Below are 19696 nucleotides of genomic sequence, written 5' to 3'. Positions count from 1 at the left end.
ATCTACATCACTTAACTTTGCTAAAGCCTGAACAGCATTACCATGGAGTAAGGGAGTCAGGAGCCAAACCCAGAGCTCATGATCAACATCATATTGTCTACAAACACTCACAAAAATATGAATAAAACTATCAAAGTAATCCCCATCTCTGTACTGAGGAAAAAGTTTACTGACCTTTACAACATCTGGGGTCCAATTATTCCCTTCCCCATTACCTCCATGACCCTCTTGAAGGGTTTGAAGCTCCATTTCATGCTGGCACTGTCTCTCATTGTCCTTGGCTTCTAAATGCTTCAGCCTCTCTGCTGATTCCAGTTCAAGACATTTGACCTCCAGTTCATGTTGCTGGGTTTCCAGAAACAGTCTCTCTTCAGTCTCTAGTAATTTGGCTTCCAGTTCATGTTGATGCTGTTTCTGTACAGCTTCCAGTTCATATTGGTGCTGCTTTTCCCTTTCCTCAGCCTCCAGGTGTCACATTCTCTCCTCGACCTCTAGGTGCAGTCTCTGTAACTCCAGATGTCTTCTCAGGTCCTCTGAAGAAAATGTGGACTGTTTTGTCTCGGCAGGCTGCAGCACATCACCAACACCAAACTGGATATCCCCTGAATGGCTGGTCTGAGCTGTGGCTGCAATCAAGGCTGAAATCATTGCTTCCTTGGTCAGGTTGGCAGGCACTAATTAAATGATGTCCCTTACTAGCCCTTACTATCCTGGGTTAGTAACTAAGGAGCTTTAATCCACACTACTGACTCCAATATGAGACTGTCATTAAACAGAAGTAATATTTCACAATTTTCCCATAAGAGCACAACAGGAACATGCTCTGTTTTCTGGGACTGGACTATATAACTCTGTCCACCCAAATGTATTTTCTTATTACACACTTCAGAGCAATGTGTCCCAGTTTAAGACCACTGATACAATCACAATCAAAGTAAATTTAAATCTCACACATCCAAACACTTCTGGGAAAGCCTGACACATATTTCCAGCTGCATCTCTTTCCCAGAATAATACAGTAATGCTACTACCAATCTGAGGGTCTTAATGACCTTCTAAACGGTTGTCCAGTTATAAAAAATTATTATCAAAATAAATGATAGCTATAACCAGAACAGCCAAGCTTTTGAGGTGACCTGGGGGGTATCAAACAAACAAATAACTCTGTCCACCCAAATGTATTTTCTTATTACACACTTCAGAGCAAGCAATGTGTCCCAGTTTAAGACCTCTGATACACTCACACTCAAAGTAAATTTAAATCTCACACATCCAAATACTTCTGGTAAAGCCTGACACAGATTTCCAGCTGCGTCTCTTTCCCAAAATAATGCAGTAATGCTACCACCAATCAGAGGTTCTTAATGACCTTCTAAATGGGTGTCCAGTTATAAAAATTAATTATCAAAATAAATGATAGCTATGACCAGAACAACCAAGCTTTTGAGGTGACCTGGGGGAGTATCAAACAGGTAGAAGTACTCTCTAATCTCTAAAGAAAAACACTGGTTTCCAACCACAATGTAAAGTAATGAACATCATTTAATAATAAGTAAAATAATTACAAGACTGTAAATCATTAACTCTCAATAAATACTAGAATTCAATCACCAGAACTGTAAAATCAAACTGCAGGATAGGAGTCTATTATTCATTAAAAACTCTATCTTAATGACTAAACTTTCCTGATCTAGCTAAAGAATACTGTCCCTGATCCACTCTAAGATATAATAGCAAGGCCAAGTCAAACTTACAGTGTTTTTTGGTGAGTTCTCTTTTCTTATAGTTTCATAGGTTCATAGGTGTGTGCTAGGCTAATGGCCCTAGAGCCTTTACAAGCCTAGACCATAGGATTACCCTGGCATCGTGCCACCTCACCTTAGTTCCCAGTGCCTCTGTCGAGTAGAGCCACTGGAGTGATCCCTGGGGTGAATTTTCTATTTTCCATCCACTCATCAAGATTTCTCTTGAAGAAGGCCAGCAAGGTGCTCTGCTTGACATGTATGGGAACTCTGTTCTATAGCATGGGCATTCTCTGGGTTATGAACCTGTCCCTCCAGCATGTTCTGTTGATTGTGGTAATGAAGTTGAGGTTTCTGGAGCATGTGGTGTGGAGGGATTGGGATTTCTTTAGATGTAGCATTTCTAACAGAGCTGGGTCAGACATGGCTTCGTGAGTCAAGCAGAGATCACCTTTAAGTAGGACATATGAGACAGAGAATAGTTGGAGTTTTTTTGAGTCTGTCCATATAGGACAAGTATTTAAAGCCTAAGATCCTCTTTGTGAGGTATTTTTGTGGCCTGTCCAGTTGTTACAGGTGTCTAGTGAGGTACATGCCAAATGGGGCATTGCACTCGATGATTGGCCTAATGAGGGAAGAGTAGAGGGAGAGAATGACCTCTTTCTTCCTGGATGCAAAACCCTTAGTAATGAGATGTACCACATAGAAGGACTTTCTGACCACAGTGGCAATGTGGTGATCAAAAAAGAGGATGCTGTCAACCTGTGTTCCCAGATCTCTTATAACGCCTTCTGTGTTCAGTGGACTACCATCAATGTGATAATTCAAGGAAGCCAGGTTTTTCCCAAGGGGGATGATGACACATTTTTTGGCATTGAGCTTAAGGCCATGGTTCTGACACCAATCATTGCTCTCAGTGAGGCCTTTATGTAGGACATCAACATCACTTGGGTAGTTAATAATAGCTCCCAACTTGCAACAGTCTACAAACTATGTCAGCCAGAGTCCCTTTGTGTTGGCCTGGACTTCAGAGAAGTAGATACCAAACAGGAGAGGACCCAGGACCGAACCCTGTCGGACTCCACTCATGACTGGTCTGCAGTCTGACTTAGAGTCAGCTACTTTCACACTGTGGGTTCTACCTGTGAGCCTGTTTGCAACCCACCTAGGGATATAGGGGTTGATGCCTAGCTTAGTGAGTTTTTCTATGATTCCTGAGTGGGGAATGGTATCAAAGGCCTTGGCCAGATCAAGGTAGGCTGTATGAACCACCTTGCCTTCATCCACAGCTCTGGTGACTGACTCAAAGAAGTCAACTAAGTTGAATAGACATGATCTACCCTTCACAAAACCAAACTGAGTAGGATCCAGAATTTGGAGATTCCCTGTATCCTTGTTTATTAGGTCCATGGTGATGCATTCCATAGCTTTGCATATCAAACTCGTTAGGCTAATGAAGTGATAGTTACCAGGGTCTGTAGTCGCTCCTCCTTTGTGGAGAAGGATGACTGTAGTAGTGTGCCATTTGATAGGGACAAAGCCTGAGCTGAGGCTGTGATTGAACAGGGCACACAGGTGAGGTGCCTTTTCACTCTGTAGTTCATGTAGAACACAGCCAGGGATATTGTCAGGTCCTATAGAAGCTGTATTCTTGGCCTTGGACAGTGCTGTTTTAACCTATGCAGCAGTAATACTGGGTACCTGGCAATCTACTGGTATTGTGATTGTTCCTTTGGGGAGGAGCGTGGGGTAAATTTGGCACTGAATCTGTCGGTCAGTATATTGGCAATATCTGTTCACTTGGTATAGGAGGTACCATTGTGCATTAGCTCAGAGCAAATCTGGGTATTGCCATGGAGATTCTTTACATAACTATAGAAAGGCTTGTGGTTGTCTTTACTATCTGCTGCAGTTCTGTTTTCATAGCTAGCTTTAGAGGATTTGATGAGGGATCTCAACTTTTTTGAGGCTGATAAGGGAATTTTTCCAGTCTTGGGAACTTTACCTTATTCCACATCAGTTTCCTCCTTCTGTTGTAGAGTATGTTTATGGCAGGGGACCACCAGATTTTGGAGGAGAGCATCTTGGTTCTTTTGGGTATGGTGAGATCCATGCGTGTTTGTACAGTGCATTGGTGTAGGATTCAGTGGTCATGTAACTATTCTTCATTTGCATGGATGCTGTGAAGTTAGCCACCTCTGTGATGTCCACTGACTGCTCAGTACATGACAAACTACTCAGTAGTTGACAAACTGTCCACTGACTGCTCAGAACTTGACAAACTGCTCAGTACTTGACAAACTGCTCTCAACTGTCTAATTTCAAAATATCACAGTCAGCTATTTAAATAATCTCTTAGCAACCAGGAACATTCTAATGACATCATTCAATGTTCAGCTGATTTTCCACAGTTTGTACTTTAGAATGTCACTTTTAAATATGCACAGTTAGAAATGTATCAGTGCAGTGACAGATTCTTTAAACATTCTGTTTAAACAGGAAAATACTCAACATTTTAAAACGTATTTACATTTTCACAATTAGGCATGCTGGCATACAATACAGGTTAATCTCAGAATATGCACAAATCTCCTGCAAGACATGCTACCACAGATTGCAGTGTTTTCATCCATTTGATATTCAGAGTTTGTATCCTTCAGGAAGTGGATGCTAATAAATCCTGTTATCAAATGAGTTTGTTTGAGAAGTTGGGGACACGTTATCAATACTAACAGCAGGCAGAAACAAATCTTTTTTTTTTCTGCCACTGTCATTTGTTTGTCAGTACTGGCAGATTTTACTGCCTGGCACTAGACCCGACCTTAATGAGGGGGTCACATGCCACACTGGTGCTTAACTGGTTTGTCATTTTCCAAATATTGGAGCATAATCGGCACTCACCATATACTACAGGGGCTTAATGTTCTCTTCCAGGTGAAGGAAGTGTGACAGAGTGCTTTAAGGACCCTTTAAGGAGCACAGTGAAGAGGAAGAGGTGGAAGTACCAAAAAGAATAATTCTGATGAATAAAGATGACAAAATTAAGGAAGTGAACTGGTATTTATTTTCAGAAACTCTTTGTAGCAGACTTGACGGTAGTAATACAGTATTACTATTAAAGAATAAGAATGAGATGCACATCAGCATAAAGAAATAATAAAGGAAAAGGAATTAAATAAGTGGTCAAACTGCATAGACTAAAATGATTCTTATCTGCTGCTTAATTCTCTTTTGAAATTTCTAATGACCAAAGCCATTAAATAATAACTAAATCATATAATGCCCATTGAAATTGTTTCTTTGTCCAGTACAATAACTTTGAAATTGAAAGCTGTTCATGTTTTTCATTTTGTGAACTGAGTTGTACCCTCTGAGAGTACAGCCACTTTCAGGGGAGACTGTAGGATCTTTAATATCCTTCTGAACTGCCATACTCTCAAATGATGGGACCACCATTATAGGAAATGTGTGTGTGTGTGTGTGTGTGTGTGTGTGTGTGTGTGTGTGTGTGTGTATGTGTGTGTGTGTGTGTGTGTGTGTGTGTGTGTGTGTGTGTATGTGTGTGTGTTTGATGGATGCATGTGTTGCATGTGTAGATAAGCAGACATTCTTTGCAGTTGTTACTTATGAAAATGTCCTTGGTATATTTGAACTAACAATAGCTGCTCTTTTAATGAAAGGAAGCAATATAGAATTATTTAAGAAGTATGATATGTAAGATTCTTTAAGTTTCTAAATGTTTAGTATAATAGTTAATCTAGTCATTAATTGATAGGGATTCAGGTTTCGTAAACAGGCATTAGTTTGCTATGTTGCTTCATGTATTGTTCAGGATTACTTAAGCAGACTTGCTACCTGGGGCAGAGGGGCCCAAGACAAGCTATTACCCAAGATGCAGACTTTTCCATTTTCTTGGGACAGAATTTTAGATTATCATGACAAGCACAACTCAGCTAACCCAGCCTGCTTTTAATTCACCAGATAGAAATCATTAAAAAAGTACATAATTTCTGTAGTACTTCCATATATTTTTTTTGTTTTTACAATGAAAAAAATTTACTAAAAATGATAATTGCAAAACCAATATCTAAACATCACCATGTAAAAATGTTTTTTTTTTTATAGAAAAAGCAGATGTGTAGATGAATCCCTTGTGGCAGCAGGCCTGTCAGTGTACTGACTGTTCTTCATAAATATAATACTTTGATGATATGTTGAGATATGATTGGGATTGTAATGGCTGTTTTGCTTAGAATAATTAGATGGTTTAACTTATGTTGCAGAATTTGTTTTAAAACATATTCACAATTAGAATATCTTGTTTCCATCATGTTATGGTTGCTGGCAGTCAATTTCTGTGACTAATGAGATCCAAAGCTTTCTACAATTATGTTATAAGGCTTTTTATGCATAAGTCCTGCTTCAGCGGTATCTCTGTTTCTCATTATAGACAAATATATAATAAGTGCTTCACTGTTAAAACAGTGAAACACATAAAGAATGTTCAATAAGAGAAAATTTGGCTTTCTAAAATGGAATACTGCATTATTTATAGAGAAAGTTACTTTCTTCTCTCTTTAAATACCTGCTTGTTTAAATTCAAACTATGTAGATATCTATGTATGTATATCTATCTATATCTATCTATATATATATATATATATATATATATATATATATATATATATATATATATATATATATTATAGATATCTATATATCCATATATATATATATATATATATATATATATATATATATATATCTATGGGTCCATGTCAGTTGGACGAAAGCTCAGTTAACCGATGACCACATCAATGAGACGACATTGTCTACAGGATGAATCCCTAACAATGGTAAGTCAATGTATTACGGAACGGAATACATTCCTGTTTCCATAATACACTCAAAAAGTACATTAAAACATGTATCGCAGGGGGACAAGCCCCCATGCACCCCCCCATACCCACCCTACTTAAATATACCAACTCTGAGATCAAACTACAGTGAGGGAATGGGACTAACTCCCAGTCTGCACTACTCACCATTGTCGGGGATTCATTCTTTCACAAAGTCATCTCGTTGATGTGGTCATCAGTTAACTGGGCTTTCGTCCATCTGACATGGACCCATATATATATATATATATATATATATATATATATATATATATATATATATATATATATACACAGACACACACACACACATGCCAAACGCACACAAACACAGAGAGAGAGAGAGAGAGAGGGAGAGACAACGTCAGTGATGAAAATGTGAAAAATAAAAATGTACATTTATTTTGCTTAAATTTATTGCACTAGATCCAGTACATCTCATATATTATCCTCAAAAATTAAATAGCAAGCTCTGTAGAAGCTGATGGAGGTTATAGAAATAACCTAACAGAGTGAGCTAAAGATTCTTTACACATTTGTTATTTAAACAATATAGACTGATTGCAATTTCAGTGCTTAAAAACAAAATTATAACACACTTAATAGAGATGGGAAATTGGTACTAACAGCCTTTCTGTCTTCCATTCATAATTCTCATATGTTCTGATATATTTTGATTAGTTCTGACAAACCAAAATAATGGATAGACACAGAGACAACTAAATTATCTTACCTGGGGGAATGATACATATACGTAGAATCTCAAAATCTCTTGCATATTTTTCTTTCCATAGTATATAAGATCAAATTCTCATTAACAACAGTTAATAAAACATTCAGTTACAGTAAAATCAGTGTCCAATAATTATCATGTTAAACTGACAGCTAAATAGATTGCATTTGTTTGTGCCAAAACGACATTGCATAAAAATGACTATTCAGTGGCATTTTTAAGACAAAATTTTACACTGATAATTAGTAATTTATTCAGCTCCTCTGTATTGCATACATTGACTTTACTGGCTTCATAGAATTTTAGAGACAGCATGATGTGACATCTGCAACTGTTAATGAAGAAATAGATTCAGGGAAGGTAGACAGACAAGGAAGACTGATTATTAATTCATCAGAACTGACAAAGCAGATAACCATCTTGCATAGAGAACAGAATAGTACCTAGAGGACAGGTGCAAGTAGGAAAATAGTTTCACTGAACTTTTAATTTGCATTAAAACAATGAATTTTTTTATCTCTGCAGTGTATGAAGCTGGCAAAGCAGTGAAGACTGGGAATTCTCCAACTATTTCTGTATCTTCTCCTCCATATTATATTCCCAATGTTCCCATGGCACCAGTTCCAGTTCCGACACCAACACCACAGAAACATCATCCTCCAACTATTGTGGAAAACAATCCGACTGGAAATCAGAATGGTAATATGATTATGCTATTAATCTGAAGAAGTATTTGCCTTCCATGGGAGACATGTAGCAGATTCTAGATGGTTAGAAATAATAGTAGCATAGATGAATTGTAGAACATTTTAAATATATTACAGTAAAGAATGGTCTCTGCTTTTCATTTTTTTAGTTTGTTTGGATGTTTTCCCTCTGTTACTTATTGATGTATAACTCTATTACTGAAAAAATATTACCAAAGAGACAGAGGTCACACAGATCTGCTTTGTGGCAGGGTTCACTTCTAAGGTGAATTAAATTGTTTGCAAAGATGGTCAGTGTAATTTGACTTGTACAGAATGGAATGCAATGTGTTATAATTTAGGAAGCCAGAGAAGGCCATCAAGACCCCAAAGTCCTCTCTGGTAACTAAATAGTAATAATGGCATTGTGCTTATGCAGATTGACTGTCACTGAGAATATTATGTATTTTAATGGAAAACACTGCAGGTCATAAGGCCATCACAGAAAATAATCTCACAGACTAGATATCTTAAATTTCCCAGCAGAAGACATGGTACAAGTCATAAAACTGAGTTTATAATTTTATATGACATTAATGTTGAGAGTTGGTATTACATTATACCACAAGGATGTCTTTGTTATTCTACTGAAACATTTCTTCCACATTTAGATAATTTGAAAAATTGTAAAATAAATGTAGCTTTTAAGAACAATGATCTTATTATTTAAAAAATGATCATGCAAGATATGCTTGTAGACTAAATTATGAAAAAATGAAAGTTCTGAGAAATCTGTAATTGTATGGCATTACAGTACTGAAAAATCCACAAATATGGAACATGTATAGATAAAATGCTATATATCCATAATGTCTGTTACTACAGGAAAGGGAACAGGTTACCAAGTGAGCAGTTTTGGTTTGTTTTTGCAATGTTTTGAGAGGCATATTTTATTAGTTGAGAGTGTTGGTTTACATAGATTCATAGGTTCATAGGTAGGTACTAGGCTAATGGCCCTTGGATTTATATAAGCCTAGCCAAAAATGTATCCTGGCTTTCATCACCCAAGATGAAATCTTTAGTTGTTAGGAACCTGGGTGGGAATTCCCAGATATGCTCAAAATTAGTCCAAAATGACAAAAAATACACCAAACCCACAGACATTGCCAACATCCTAGCTGACAGGTTCAGTGCAAACCCCCCCCCCCACCAAAAGGGCAAATATCTATCCCAGCAGACTGCTGCCCCCCTGACATCTCAGATGCTCAGGTAAGAGCTGCCCTCTCCAAAGCAAAAAACACAGCATCAATGGTACCAGACAGTGTCCCGGGCTGCGTCCTTCATGAACTCCAAGAAGAGCTAAACCCAAACATAAAACTACTGTTCATTCTCAGCCTTACTACAGGATATGTACCCAAAGAGTGGCGTACAGCAACAGTTGTCCCTCTCCACAAAGGTGGTACCTCAACGGATCCTGGAAACTATCACCCCATAAGCCTGACTAGCTTGGTCTGCAAAGCTATGGAAAGGATCATCATGGACCTCATAAATAAAGATATTGGGGACCTACAGACACTGGATCCTACCCAGTTCGGCTTTGTTAAGGGCAGATCCTGCCTCTTAAACCTGGTTGATTTCTTTGAAACAGTCACCAAGGCCATTGACGAGGGGAAGGTGGTCCACACAGCCTACCTGGACCTCGCAAAAGCCTTCGATACAATAACCCACTCGGGCATTATAGATAAGCTCACCAGCTTAAATATAAACCCCTATGTCACTAGATGGGTTGCAAACTGACTCAAGGACAGAACCCACATGGTTAGAATTGCTGGAGCCATGTCAGACTCCAAACCAGTTACAAGTGGTATCCCACAAGGCTCAGTCCTGGGACCTCTCTTGTTCGGTATATATTTCTCGGAGGTACAGGCCAATACGGAAGGACTGTGGCTGACCAGGTTCGCAGATGACTGCAAACTGGGTGCCATAATCGACTCTCCAGCTGACACAAGCATCCTCCAAAAGGGCCTCATAGAAACAGACAACTGGTGCCAGAGCCATGGCCTCAAGCTAAACGCCAAAAAGTGTATAGTCATCCCCTTTGGCAAAAACAAAGTGCCCACAAATTACCACATAGGTGGTAATCCATTAGGTACAGAAGAAGTAATTAGGGACCTGGGGACCCAAGTTGATAGCAATCTCTCATTTGACAACCACGTGGCCAAAGTGGTTAGAAAAACATTTTATATAGCCCACCTAATCATGAAGGGATTCACATTTAGATCAGGGGAGGTCATCGTGCCTCTTTACTCATCCCTCATCAGGCCCATAATTGAGTACAATGCCCCTTTTGGGATATACCTTACCAGACACCTGCAGCAACTGGAAAGACCCCAAAAGTACCTCACCAAGAGGATCAAAGGGCTCAAACAGATGCCATATGCTGCCCGGTTAAAGAAACTCCAGCTCTACTCAGTGGCATACCGCCTGCGATCTGTGCCTGATGTATAAAGCCATGTCCAACCCAGAATTAATGGACATGCTGCACCTCAGAAAATCCAAATCCCATCGAGCTACGCGCTCGAGAGACTTGAACCTCAGCACTGAAATAAATAGGACATGCTGGAGGGACAGATTCATAACCAGAGGCTCCCTTCACTCTGGAATAAAATCCCAGTCCAGGTTAGGCAGAGTCCCTCATTGACTCTCTTTAAGAGAAATCTTGATGAGTGGATGGGAGATCGTAGGTTTACCCCGGGTATCACTTCTGTGTTACTGTTAGACAGAGGCACAGTATACTAACCTCGAAAAAGGTAATAGCAAAATTAATTTAAAATGGGTGGCGAAAGCCAAACACACTCTGGTTAGGCTTATAAATGCCCTAGGGCAGATAGCCTAGTATGAACCTATGAAACTATAAGAAAATTATTTTGTTGTGCCCCTGTCTGGCAGAGCCACAGAGGTGATCCCCGGGGTGAATTTCCTATTTCCCATCCAATCATCAAGATTTTTCTTGAATAGTGCTATGTTATGCCAAACCTGGCAAAGTTGATGATGAAGATTAGTTGCATTCATCTTTGGAGGTGCCTTTTTTATCTTGCAAGTAGTTTTTGTATTTTAGGGCATTTCTACATCATCACTTGTTGAATTTATGTATTAGGTTTAGTGGGGCTTCATGTATTTGTATATGTTTGAGGAATATAGCACCATGGCCAAGATTTTCTGTCAAGGTTCACAACATATTTTGCAGGCATATGTTTGCCAGATTATTCAGATGGATTGATTTTTTTTATCTTTATTTTTTTCTTTTTAATGTTATTTTTGCAACCTATTTGTGCAAAATGTTGTGCATAGGTGGTTATAGTGCTATGTTTGCTTTTTTATGGTTGGCTGTTTTGCATTAGCTGTGTAATAAACTGTTTCAGTCAGGTTGTTGGTACTTTTGACTTCTAGCATGTCAGGAAGATTTAGTTTTCTGGATATAGGCTACTTGTCATTAGGGTTAAATGTTGTTGTGATATTTATTTATTTATTTATTAAGGGGTAGATTTCTGTTATGGAATTCTTAGGACTGTGTTGAGTTGTGTAGTATGTGTGAGTTATATATTTATTAGTGCACACATACATTTTTATCTTGGAGAAGTTTGTCCAGTGCTGAAGTGTTAGTACAGCAGAGGTATTGTTGCTATTTATGCTTGCTAATGCATTGCTATGTGGCTCTGAAACTGTTTATGTTTTGATCAATTTGATATGGTTGATGTAGGCTGGAGTTTCATTAGGAAGCTGTGAATAGTATGTATCTGGGACACACTTGCATGTATACTACCTTTTGTTTTGTCTTTGAATTGGCAGTTAGGAAAGTGAGTATGTTTTTATGTATGCTGTATATAGTTTCAGAAATATTAATATTTCAGTAGAAAGCTTTTGTACGTGTTTGCTGATTAACAGGCCATTCAAAATGTATGACAGTTGCATAGAATAGCATTCCATTAGATCATTCTTATTTTGTATTAGGATGCACAGTTCATGCATCTTTTTTAGAATATATTTCATTTATTCAAAGCTCCCCTAATGTCAATGAAACTTTCACTGATTTCCAACTCACCAAAAATAACTGAAGCTTAACTTGCAGTCCTAAATTCCCTACCTCCAGCTATACAGACCTCCTTACTTACATAACCCTCCAATAACCTGATCCTACTAAACTATATAGCCCTCCTAGAACCTAGAATTACCATGTTGCTCCCCAAACTCCAAGATTGCGCCCTAACCCTATTACCCCCTCCCTAAATCAAAACTCCCTCATTGGTTCATAACTCTAAGATTCCCCTACCCCTCCATAAATGTAAACTCCCCAATCACACACTAACACTAACACTCCCTCCCACTCTCTAAGTCTAAACTCCAATATTGCTTCCTAACCTTAACTCTCCCATCCTGATCCCCAACCCTAATCCTCCCTAGTCCCTAAGCCAAAAATCCCCTGCTCCCTAACCCTAACTATAAATCCCCAGTTATCAGTATAACTGAATAACAAATAACCATTCACTTAGACTGTTTACTGATAAAAGGAACACCATGTTAAACAGACTGTTTAACCACTAAGGAAGCAGCATTCAAACTAAAATAGTTCACCAAATGGTGCAAATTTCAACTTTAATAAAACCATGTTCAATGAAATGTCCTTGAGCCATGAGTTGTTTGTTACACAGATTCATAAACCTACCATGACATATGTCACAGTAGGTTTCTTGTATTCAAGAAGCATGCCTACATGATGCTGCATGGTCCTACAACCCAAAGACATGGAGTACTGGGGGAGGGATATATACAAATTAGCCATGTGTCCTCTGCTAGAACCAGTCCCATGAAGCCATCTACACAACTGAGCTATTCAAGAAAGTGCTCGGCTGTGTAGATCAGCATGGCCATACCCACCACTTTACTGTAGGGAACACAACCAAGAAACCTTGTTCAACAGCAAATGCAAATGGGATGGAGGAAATACTAAACACCAGGGCTTACTGTAAGAGTGTTTTTATGGCACCAGCAATAAAATGGGGATCAAGGTGGAGGTATCACCAGGCACAAGGGAAAATAATTTGGGAAGAGTTTCACACTGGCACCACCATTACTGCAGAACTTGGAGTGGAGGGATACACATTCTGCAGTGCTGCATTGCTATCATTACTATGGGGTAGTGGGATACACTGGACACCAGGGAAGATTGCCATAAGGCACAAAACAGCAGGACTGGGATTGGGGAATACTGGATAGGTTCAAGTGTCATAATGGCACCAACCATAGTACAGAGATTGGGAGTAGCAGTGGGACCATTACACCATCAGGAAATATATAATTTCTGTGATGGCACCAGGTTGCTATGGAAATGGGGTGATGGGAACCAGTATACACTAAGTACAGCACCAATGTTACTATTCAGACAGGGGTGGGGGGATACAGTAGCTATCTGGGAACATTCCTTAAAGTACACTAAGGCACATACATTACTGCAGGGATTGGGTGGGCAAACCAACAGACACCAGGGCATACATTTAAGTGCCATAATGGCACCGACATTAGTATTGGGATTTGGGGTGGAAAAGATCACTACAGTACCAAGGCTGACTTTTTAAAGTGCTGTAATGGCACCAACATAATAACAGGGATCAGATGATGGGGGATACATTAGACTACCAGGGCTGACTCTTGTTAAGTGCCATAGCAGCACTGAAGTATTACAGGGGAAGGCCCACAGGAGGGATTGGATGGGTACAGGGAATGTAGTGTTTGTATGTGTGTGTATATAATATTGTATATGAGACAGTGACTGGAGTGGGAATTCCACTTGCTCCATGAGCAGCAGGGCACTATAGCAGCATGCAGTTCACCCATGATCTGCATGCATCAATAATAACTGCAATTCAGGAAACATGCAAATTAGCCAATAATGAAGTCCAACCTCATCATGGCTAACATGCTCCTGAACTACATTTGGGCATGCTGCATTGGAAAAGCCTTTCTACGGCAAGCCATACAGCTCATGATGGGGCATTTAATGAATATCTGGGTATGTGTTGATATAGGTTCATAGGTGTTTACTAGGTTAACAACCACAAGGGCCTTTTTAAGCCTAGCCATGCATCCCAAATCTCTAACAAGTTCTTGTACCCTTGATAAGTGTAAGCAGAGGCTTGGGAGATGAAACATTTACAAGCAAATGCCTGGGAGTTGAACTATTTACAGGTTGTCTGTGTCCATTAGATACATAGTTGCCAAGCCAGGGATATATTTCCTGTTCAGGTTACATTTGAATTGGGTTAGGGAGCAATTCTGCTTCACATGGATGAGGAACCTGTTCCAGAGAAGGGATAGTCTCTGGGATACGTACCTGTCTCTTCAGCAGGTCCTATTTGTATCACAGGCAAGAGTTAAGTCTTACAATGGGTAATTCTAGTGTACTTGTTTTATGGGTATGCAGGAGGACCATCAGATTGGGGTCTGACAATGCCCTGTGCGCCAGGCATTGATCTCCCCTCAACAGCCTGTAAGAGACAAAATACAGGAATAAGGCCCTGAGGCAGTCTGCAGAGGGCATTTTACTTATACCCTAAATTGTTTTAGTGATGAGCCTTTGTGGACATTCCAATTGTGAGATATGCCTGGTTAGGTACATACCAAAGGGGAGATTGTACTCAATGATAGGTCTGATGAATGCCGAATACTGTGAAACAATGACTACCTTGGACCTAGATGCCATACTTTCTTTATAAGTTGCGCAACATAGAATGATTTCCTCTCCACTGTAGACACATGATAGTCAAAGGCTAGATTACTGTCTATGTGTGTCCCTAAGTCCCGGACTACTGGGCCATCTCTAAGGTGTATTTTGTCAATTTGATAGTTACCAGTAGTGGATAACTTCCCAAAGGATACTATTACGCATTTCATGGCATTTAGTTTTAGTCCATGGCTCTGACACCAGTTGTTTGTCTGTCAGCCCTTCCTGGGATTCAATGACAACTCCTAATTTGCAATCATCTGGAAATTCAGTCAGCCAGAGACCATTGACATTGGCCTTGACATCAGAGAAGTAACTGCCAAAAAGGAGTGGTCCAGGGACTGATCCCTGAGGGACTCCACTTGTGACTGGCCTCTTTGTAGAAGTGGACTCCACAATTGTAACTTCCTGGGTCCTATCTGTGAGGTTATTGGCTAGCCATTGGGTGACATATGGGTTTGTACCTAACCCAAGTTGGGTATTGTGTCAAATGCCTTGGCCAGGTCAAGGTAGATTTGTTGCTCTGTCTCTGTATTCTCTTGTTCTACATTTTCTTCTCATTGCTGGCTTATTTTCCCCTTTAGTTTCCTACCATTCTTTAGCTATATGTGTAGCCTTTTTATCTTTTTTCCTTGATGTAATGTCTGTTTCTTGACTGTCTGTTTTGCTGCTTTATTTCAGTTTATCTGTATTCCATTTTTTCCTTTTATGTTTAATAGCTTATGGATATTTTCATGTTCCTAAGTCTTAATACATTTTTAAAATTGTCAGTGCTTTTTTTTCTTTCAAGATTTTATCATATCAGTTATTTTCGTCTTCTTTGTCATATTATAATATTCATGCATCTGACTTTAGTTCATTCCCTTGTTTTTTATTTCATTTTTCATTCCAACAGATGTTTTGCTATAATTTTTCCTGTAAGGAAAATATGATTTCATATTTTTTTCTGAATATGTTTGTCTCATTAGTATTTCAGAGAAGTAGCTGCTCACAATTGTTACTTTCTTATAGATGCAATAGCATTTTGCTGGTAGTGATTTATCTGTGGCATAGATTTATTGCCAATAGGATCTTTTAGTGTATGGTATAATTGTTTTCTAGATATTATAATATATTCCACTAATAGCATTATCAGGTTTATATAGTACTTTTCCAACACTTATAAGAAAAGTATTTATTTATTTTAGATTAATTATAGTTACTATTCTGTGAACCAATTCATGGTTTGTAATACATTTTGGATAAAGATAATAACACAATTTTATTTTTTATTATAAATTTTAAGTTGCTTTTAATTATTGTGATTTTTCTCTGTGTACTTTTACTTTTTAATAGTGGATATTAATACATATTCTGATCTTAACGTACCATTGCACATTTGCTCTTTCAAATGAGAAATGTAATTGCCGTTGCCCTTAGCATTGTTAATCAGAAAGGTATTTTCATGTTTATTTAGTTTTGAATCATGTGAGAATAACTGGGAAGTATTTTTTATGGATTCTTAATTAATATGTTTACCATTGTAGCTTAATATTTTTTTCTAATGAGGATTAAATACTGAATATGAATATTTGTTTTGCTAATGGGATGAAAGCACTTATTGTATGGTGTTAAAGTAATTTATGCAGAGCCTTTTCAACAGTTGTTCTCTTACTGTTAGATGGAAGACAATTTTGTCAGGTTCCCATGCTGCAATCCCTTCTAAATGTATCATTTGTTCCCAAAAGATAATCTCTCTACCCCTTTCCAGCCAGTTTCTACTGTTTGTGTGCTCTAATAGATGTAGGTCACCTGCGAGTGAAAGGCGGATAGTTACTAATAACCACACCCAATCAAAGTAATCCTTAGAAGTTAGTATTTGTTCAGTAACCTGAATAGGGTAGAAACTAACTGTAGTATTGTTTATCTGAACTGCCTTCTGTCTCCACATGCCCACTCTCCCCAGATCTCATGTAACAGGAAAAAGATCAAGTATAATCTCCTTCCACATTGGGAAATATTACAAAATATGTAACAAGTAGATCAGTCTCAGCTGGGTAGCCTCAAAATAACATTTTAATCTTGGAAGGACTAACCATCCTAAGCAGGTATGGAGCTTTAGATTTCTCCAACTAACTCTTGGGGGCTTACTTTCCCATATCATTTTTTGAGTTCCTTGTCAATTTCACTCCAGATACAGTCATTAGGAGTATATAGAAAAAGACTGGCCTACATATAAATATAAGTGAGACCAGAAGAATTTTACTTAGTTGAATCTTACTATCCAGGTCAAGAGTCGTCAATTGAAATTCCTTACTATTTTTGATAATGTTCTTCTTAGACTCTTCACAATTAAATCTTGCATCTTCCTCCATATTGTTCATCAACCTTACCCCAAGATACTTCATCTTATTATGTCCTCACAAACATGTATTCTTGGACCATTTTAAAGGAAGGATTATAGATAATTGCAATTACATGTGTTTTACCTTCATTTATTTTATATCCTTTTAGTTTTTGAAAGTCTCAAAACCATTCAGTTGAGAGACTTCCTTTTCTGGGTCTGCAACAAATAAAATTATGTTTTCGGCAAGCAACAATCTTTTGTTTATGACCTCTCCCATCATATCCTTGGATCGGTGATTCCCTAATTTTATGTGCTAATCACTCAAGATGTAGGGCAAATAGAAAGGAGGACAAGGGACAACTCCGATGTGTACCACTTGCCAAGGTACATACCTTAGACAGGATTACTTTTGTAATTGGCTGATAACATTTTTCACTTACCTGATCAAGGGTTTTAACAAACCATATATTCCCATTACAAGCCATAGACATCACCGAGATACTCTGTCAAATACCTTTTGGAATCAAGTGATATTAGCAACAATGGCTTGCCAAAATCCTCTGTATCCTTGTGCAACAGGATTACCTTAAAGTTGTTGTCAAATGTTTAGTGTGGCCACCAATAAAACTTCACTGATCATTGTTCACAAGGTTCAGAAGCACCTTGGACAATCTCATAGCCAGCAGTCACACAAGTCATGATTAAAGACTGAATGAGTATATATGTTGAGGGGTCTAATGGATCCTTTCCCTCTTTAGATATCATTGAGATGACAGCATTCTTCCAGGAAGCTGGTGTCTGCCCTATCCTCTAAATATCATTAAACATCATTAACCAATGTCTCAGTACTATTTTGTCCCCCAATTTCCAGATCTCCAGGAGAGGCCATCTTCACTAGGAGCTTTACTTATGATGGGGTAGGTATGGGTACTTCTAATTCCTCTTTAATGAAGGTAGGGAGCTTGACTTCCCATAACAAGCTATACATTTTTCTTCTAGGTCACCTGGGTTCATTTCTTCCATATAGAGAGATTAAAAAAAACTGCTGAATTTTTTTTTAAATTTCTACTGGAAACTTTGTAATCCCTCCTGTCTTACGGTCCCTCAGTTTTCCTATGAGTTGCTCAAGTCCTTGTCTACTAACCATCTTAGCAAGAGATTTTTGTGCTCTGGGATGGATTATTGTCAAAAACATTAAGCTGAGTGGCCCTTACTGCTGCTCTCTCCACTGGTCAATAGAACTCAATGCTGTGTTAGTTGCCTCTTGAGACTTCTCATTTCTTTCTCATTCCCCTGTGTATTATTCTTGCTGTCTTCATTTCAAGACATCCAGCGTCTCTATATATGACTTTTTGTTTTCTACCAGATTCCCCTTTCCTTACACTGAATCTGAACTTTATTAGTCTTCAAATCATGTCAGATCAATACCTGACATTTGAATGTTCCCTCCAGATCCAACAGTAAAGCATTCAGAGATGAAGAATGTCACCTAGCGAAATTATCCCTCTTTAGGAAATAAGAGGGAAAGGTTCAGTGCTTATCTAAACTACCAAACTCCATTATTAATACTGGGGAATGGTCAGAGAGAAAGTGTCAGCCCTTGCAAACATATGTTCATGCTGTTTGGTCATGTAGAACTTGTCAAGCCTGGCATAGCTACTATCTGTTGGAATAAAAAATAAATAAATAAATTATATTCATTAGCATTGCTTTCCAAAGGATCTACCATATCAAACGATTTACAATATGACTTAAGAAATAATCTTTTCCTAGTAAGTTTCTAACTTTTGGGGTCCCCAGTCACATCTTTAGTATTACATACAAGATTCCAGTTGCCTCCCAAAATAAGAATTCCTAGATGAAAGCTTACTAATTTGAGAAGGTAAACTGAACCTAGGGTAATCTAGTTAACCACCCAGTCATCTATAAACAGCACATAACTTGTACCCTTATCTTGCAAAGTTTCATGCATGATCAAAGGAACCTGCACAGCAATCCAAATCAAAGGTCCCCTACTTCTTGAATTAAGCAAGGCTGCTAAGAAACCTAGGTATTTACTTCATCATATACAGTCTTTATACTCTATATGGAAGAAGTGGGCTTCCTGTAGCAAGGCAATATCAACACAGAATAGTCTCAAAAATATGAGCACCCTCTCTCATTTTGACTTGGGTTGTCCAATATTTTAGTATTTAAAGATTCTCTTTGTAAAACAAATTATTCTGACTATATAATCGTGATTATTCAGTTGTTCCAAAACAGCTGTCTTATTTTTTTCAAAATAGATCATTATTAAGTTTGTGTTTTGGAGATGAAAAGAGTGTCAGGATAGAGTGATGTTTATGAAGCTGGAAATTGATGGTGTGATAATGACTGTTGTTAGTGCATACACTCCACAAGTTGGGTGTGCGATGGATGAGAAAGAAGAATTTTGGAGTGAGCTGGATGAAGTGGTGATGAGTGTACCCAAGGGTGAGAGAGTGGTGATTGGAGTGGATTTCAATGGGCATGTTGGTGAAGGGAACAAAGGGGA

General features: G+C 38.4%; 1 protein-coding gene across 3 annotated transcripts in view; it reads left to right on the top strand.

The window, feature by feature from the left end:
* Nucleotides 1–19696, top strand: part of ILDR2 (immunoglobulin like domain containing receptor 2) — a 2395614-nt gene that overhangs the window by 1671453 nt on the left and 704465 nt on the right. For all 3 annotated transcript variants that reach the window (XM_044073090.1, XM_044073088.1, XM_044073089.1), the window contains one exon: nucleotides 7899–8072. In XM_044073090.1, the coding sequence (XP_043929025.1) occupies nucleotides 7899–8072 (174 nt within the window). The remainder of the gene's footprint in view (nucleotides 1–7898; nucleotides 8073–19696) is intronic.

This window comes from Protopterus annectens, chromosome 5.part1 (genome assembly GCF_019279795.1).
Source record: "Protopterus annectens isolate FY-2018-M chromosome 5.part1, PAN1.0, whole genome shotgun sequence".
Taxonomy (NCBI): Eukaryota; Metazoa; Chordata; order Ceratodontiformes; family Protopteridae; genus Protopterus; species Protopterus annectens.
This window is presented reverse-complemented; position numbering and strand designations above follow the sequence as displayed.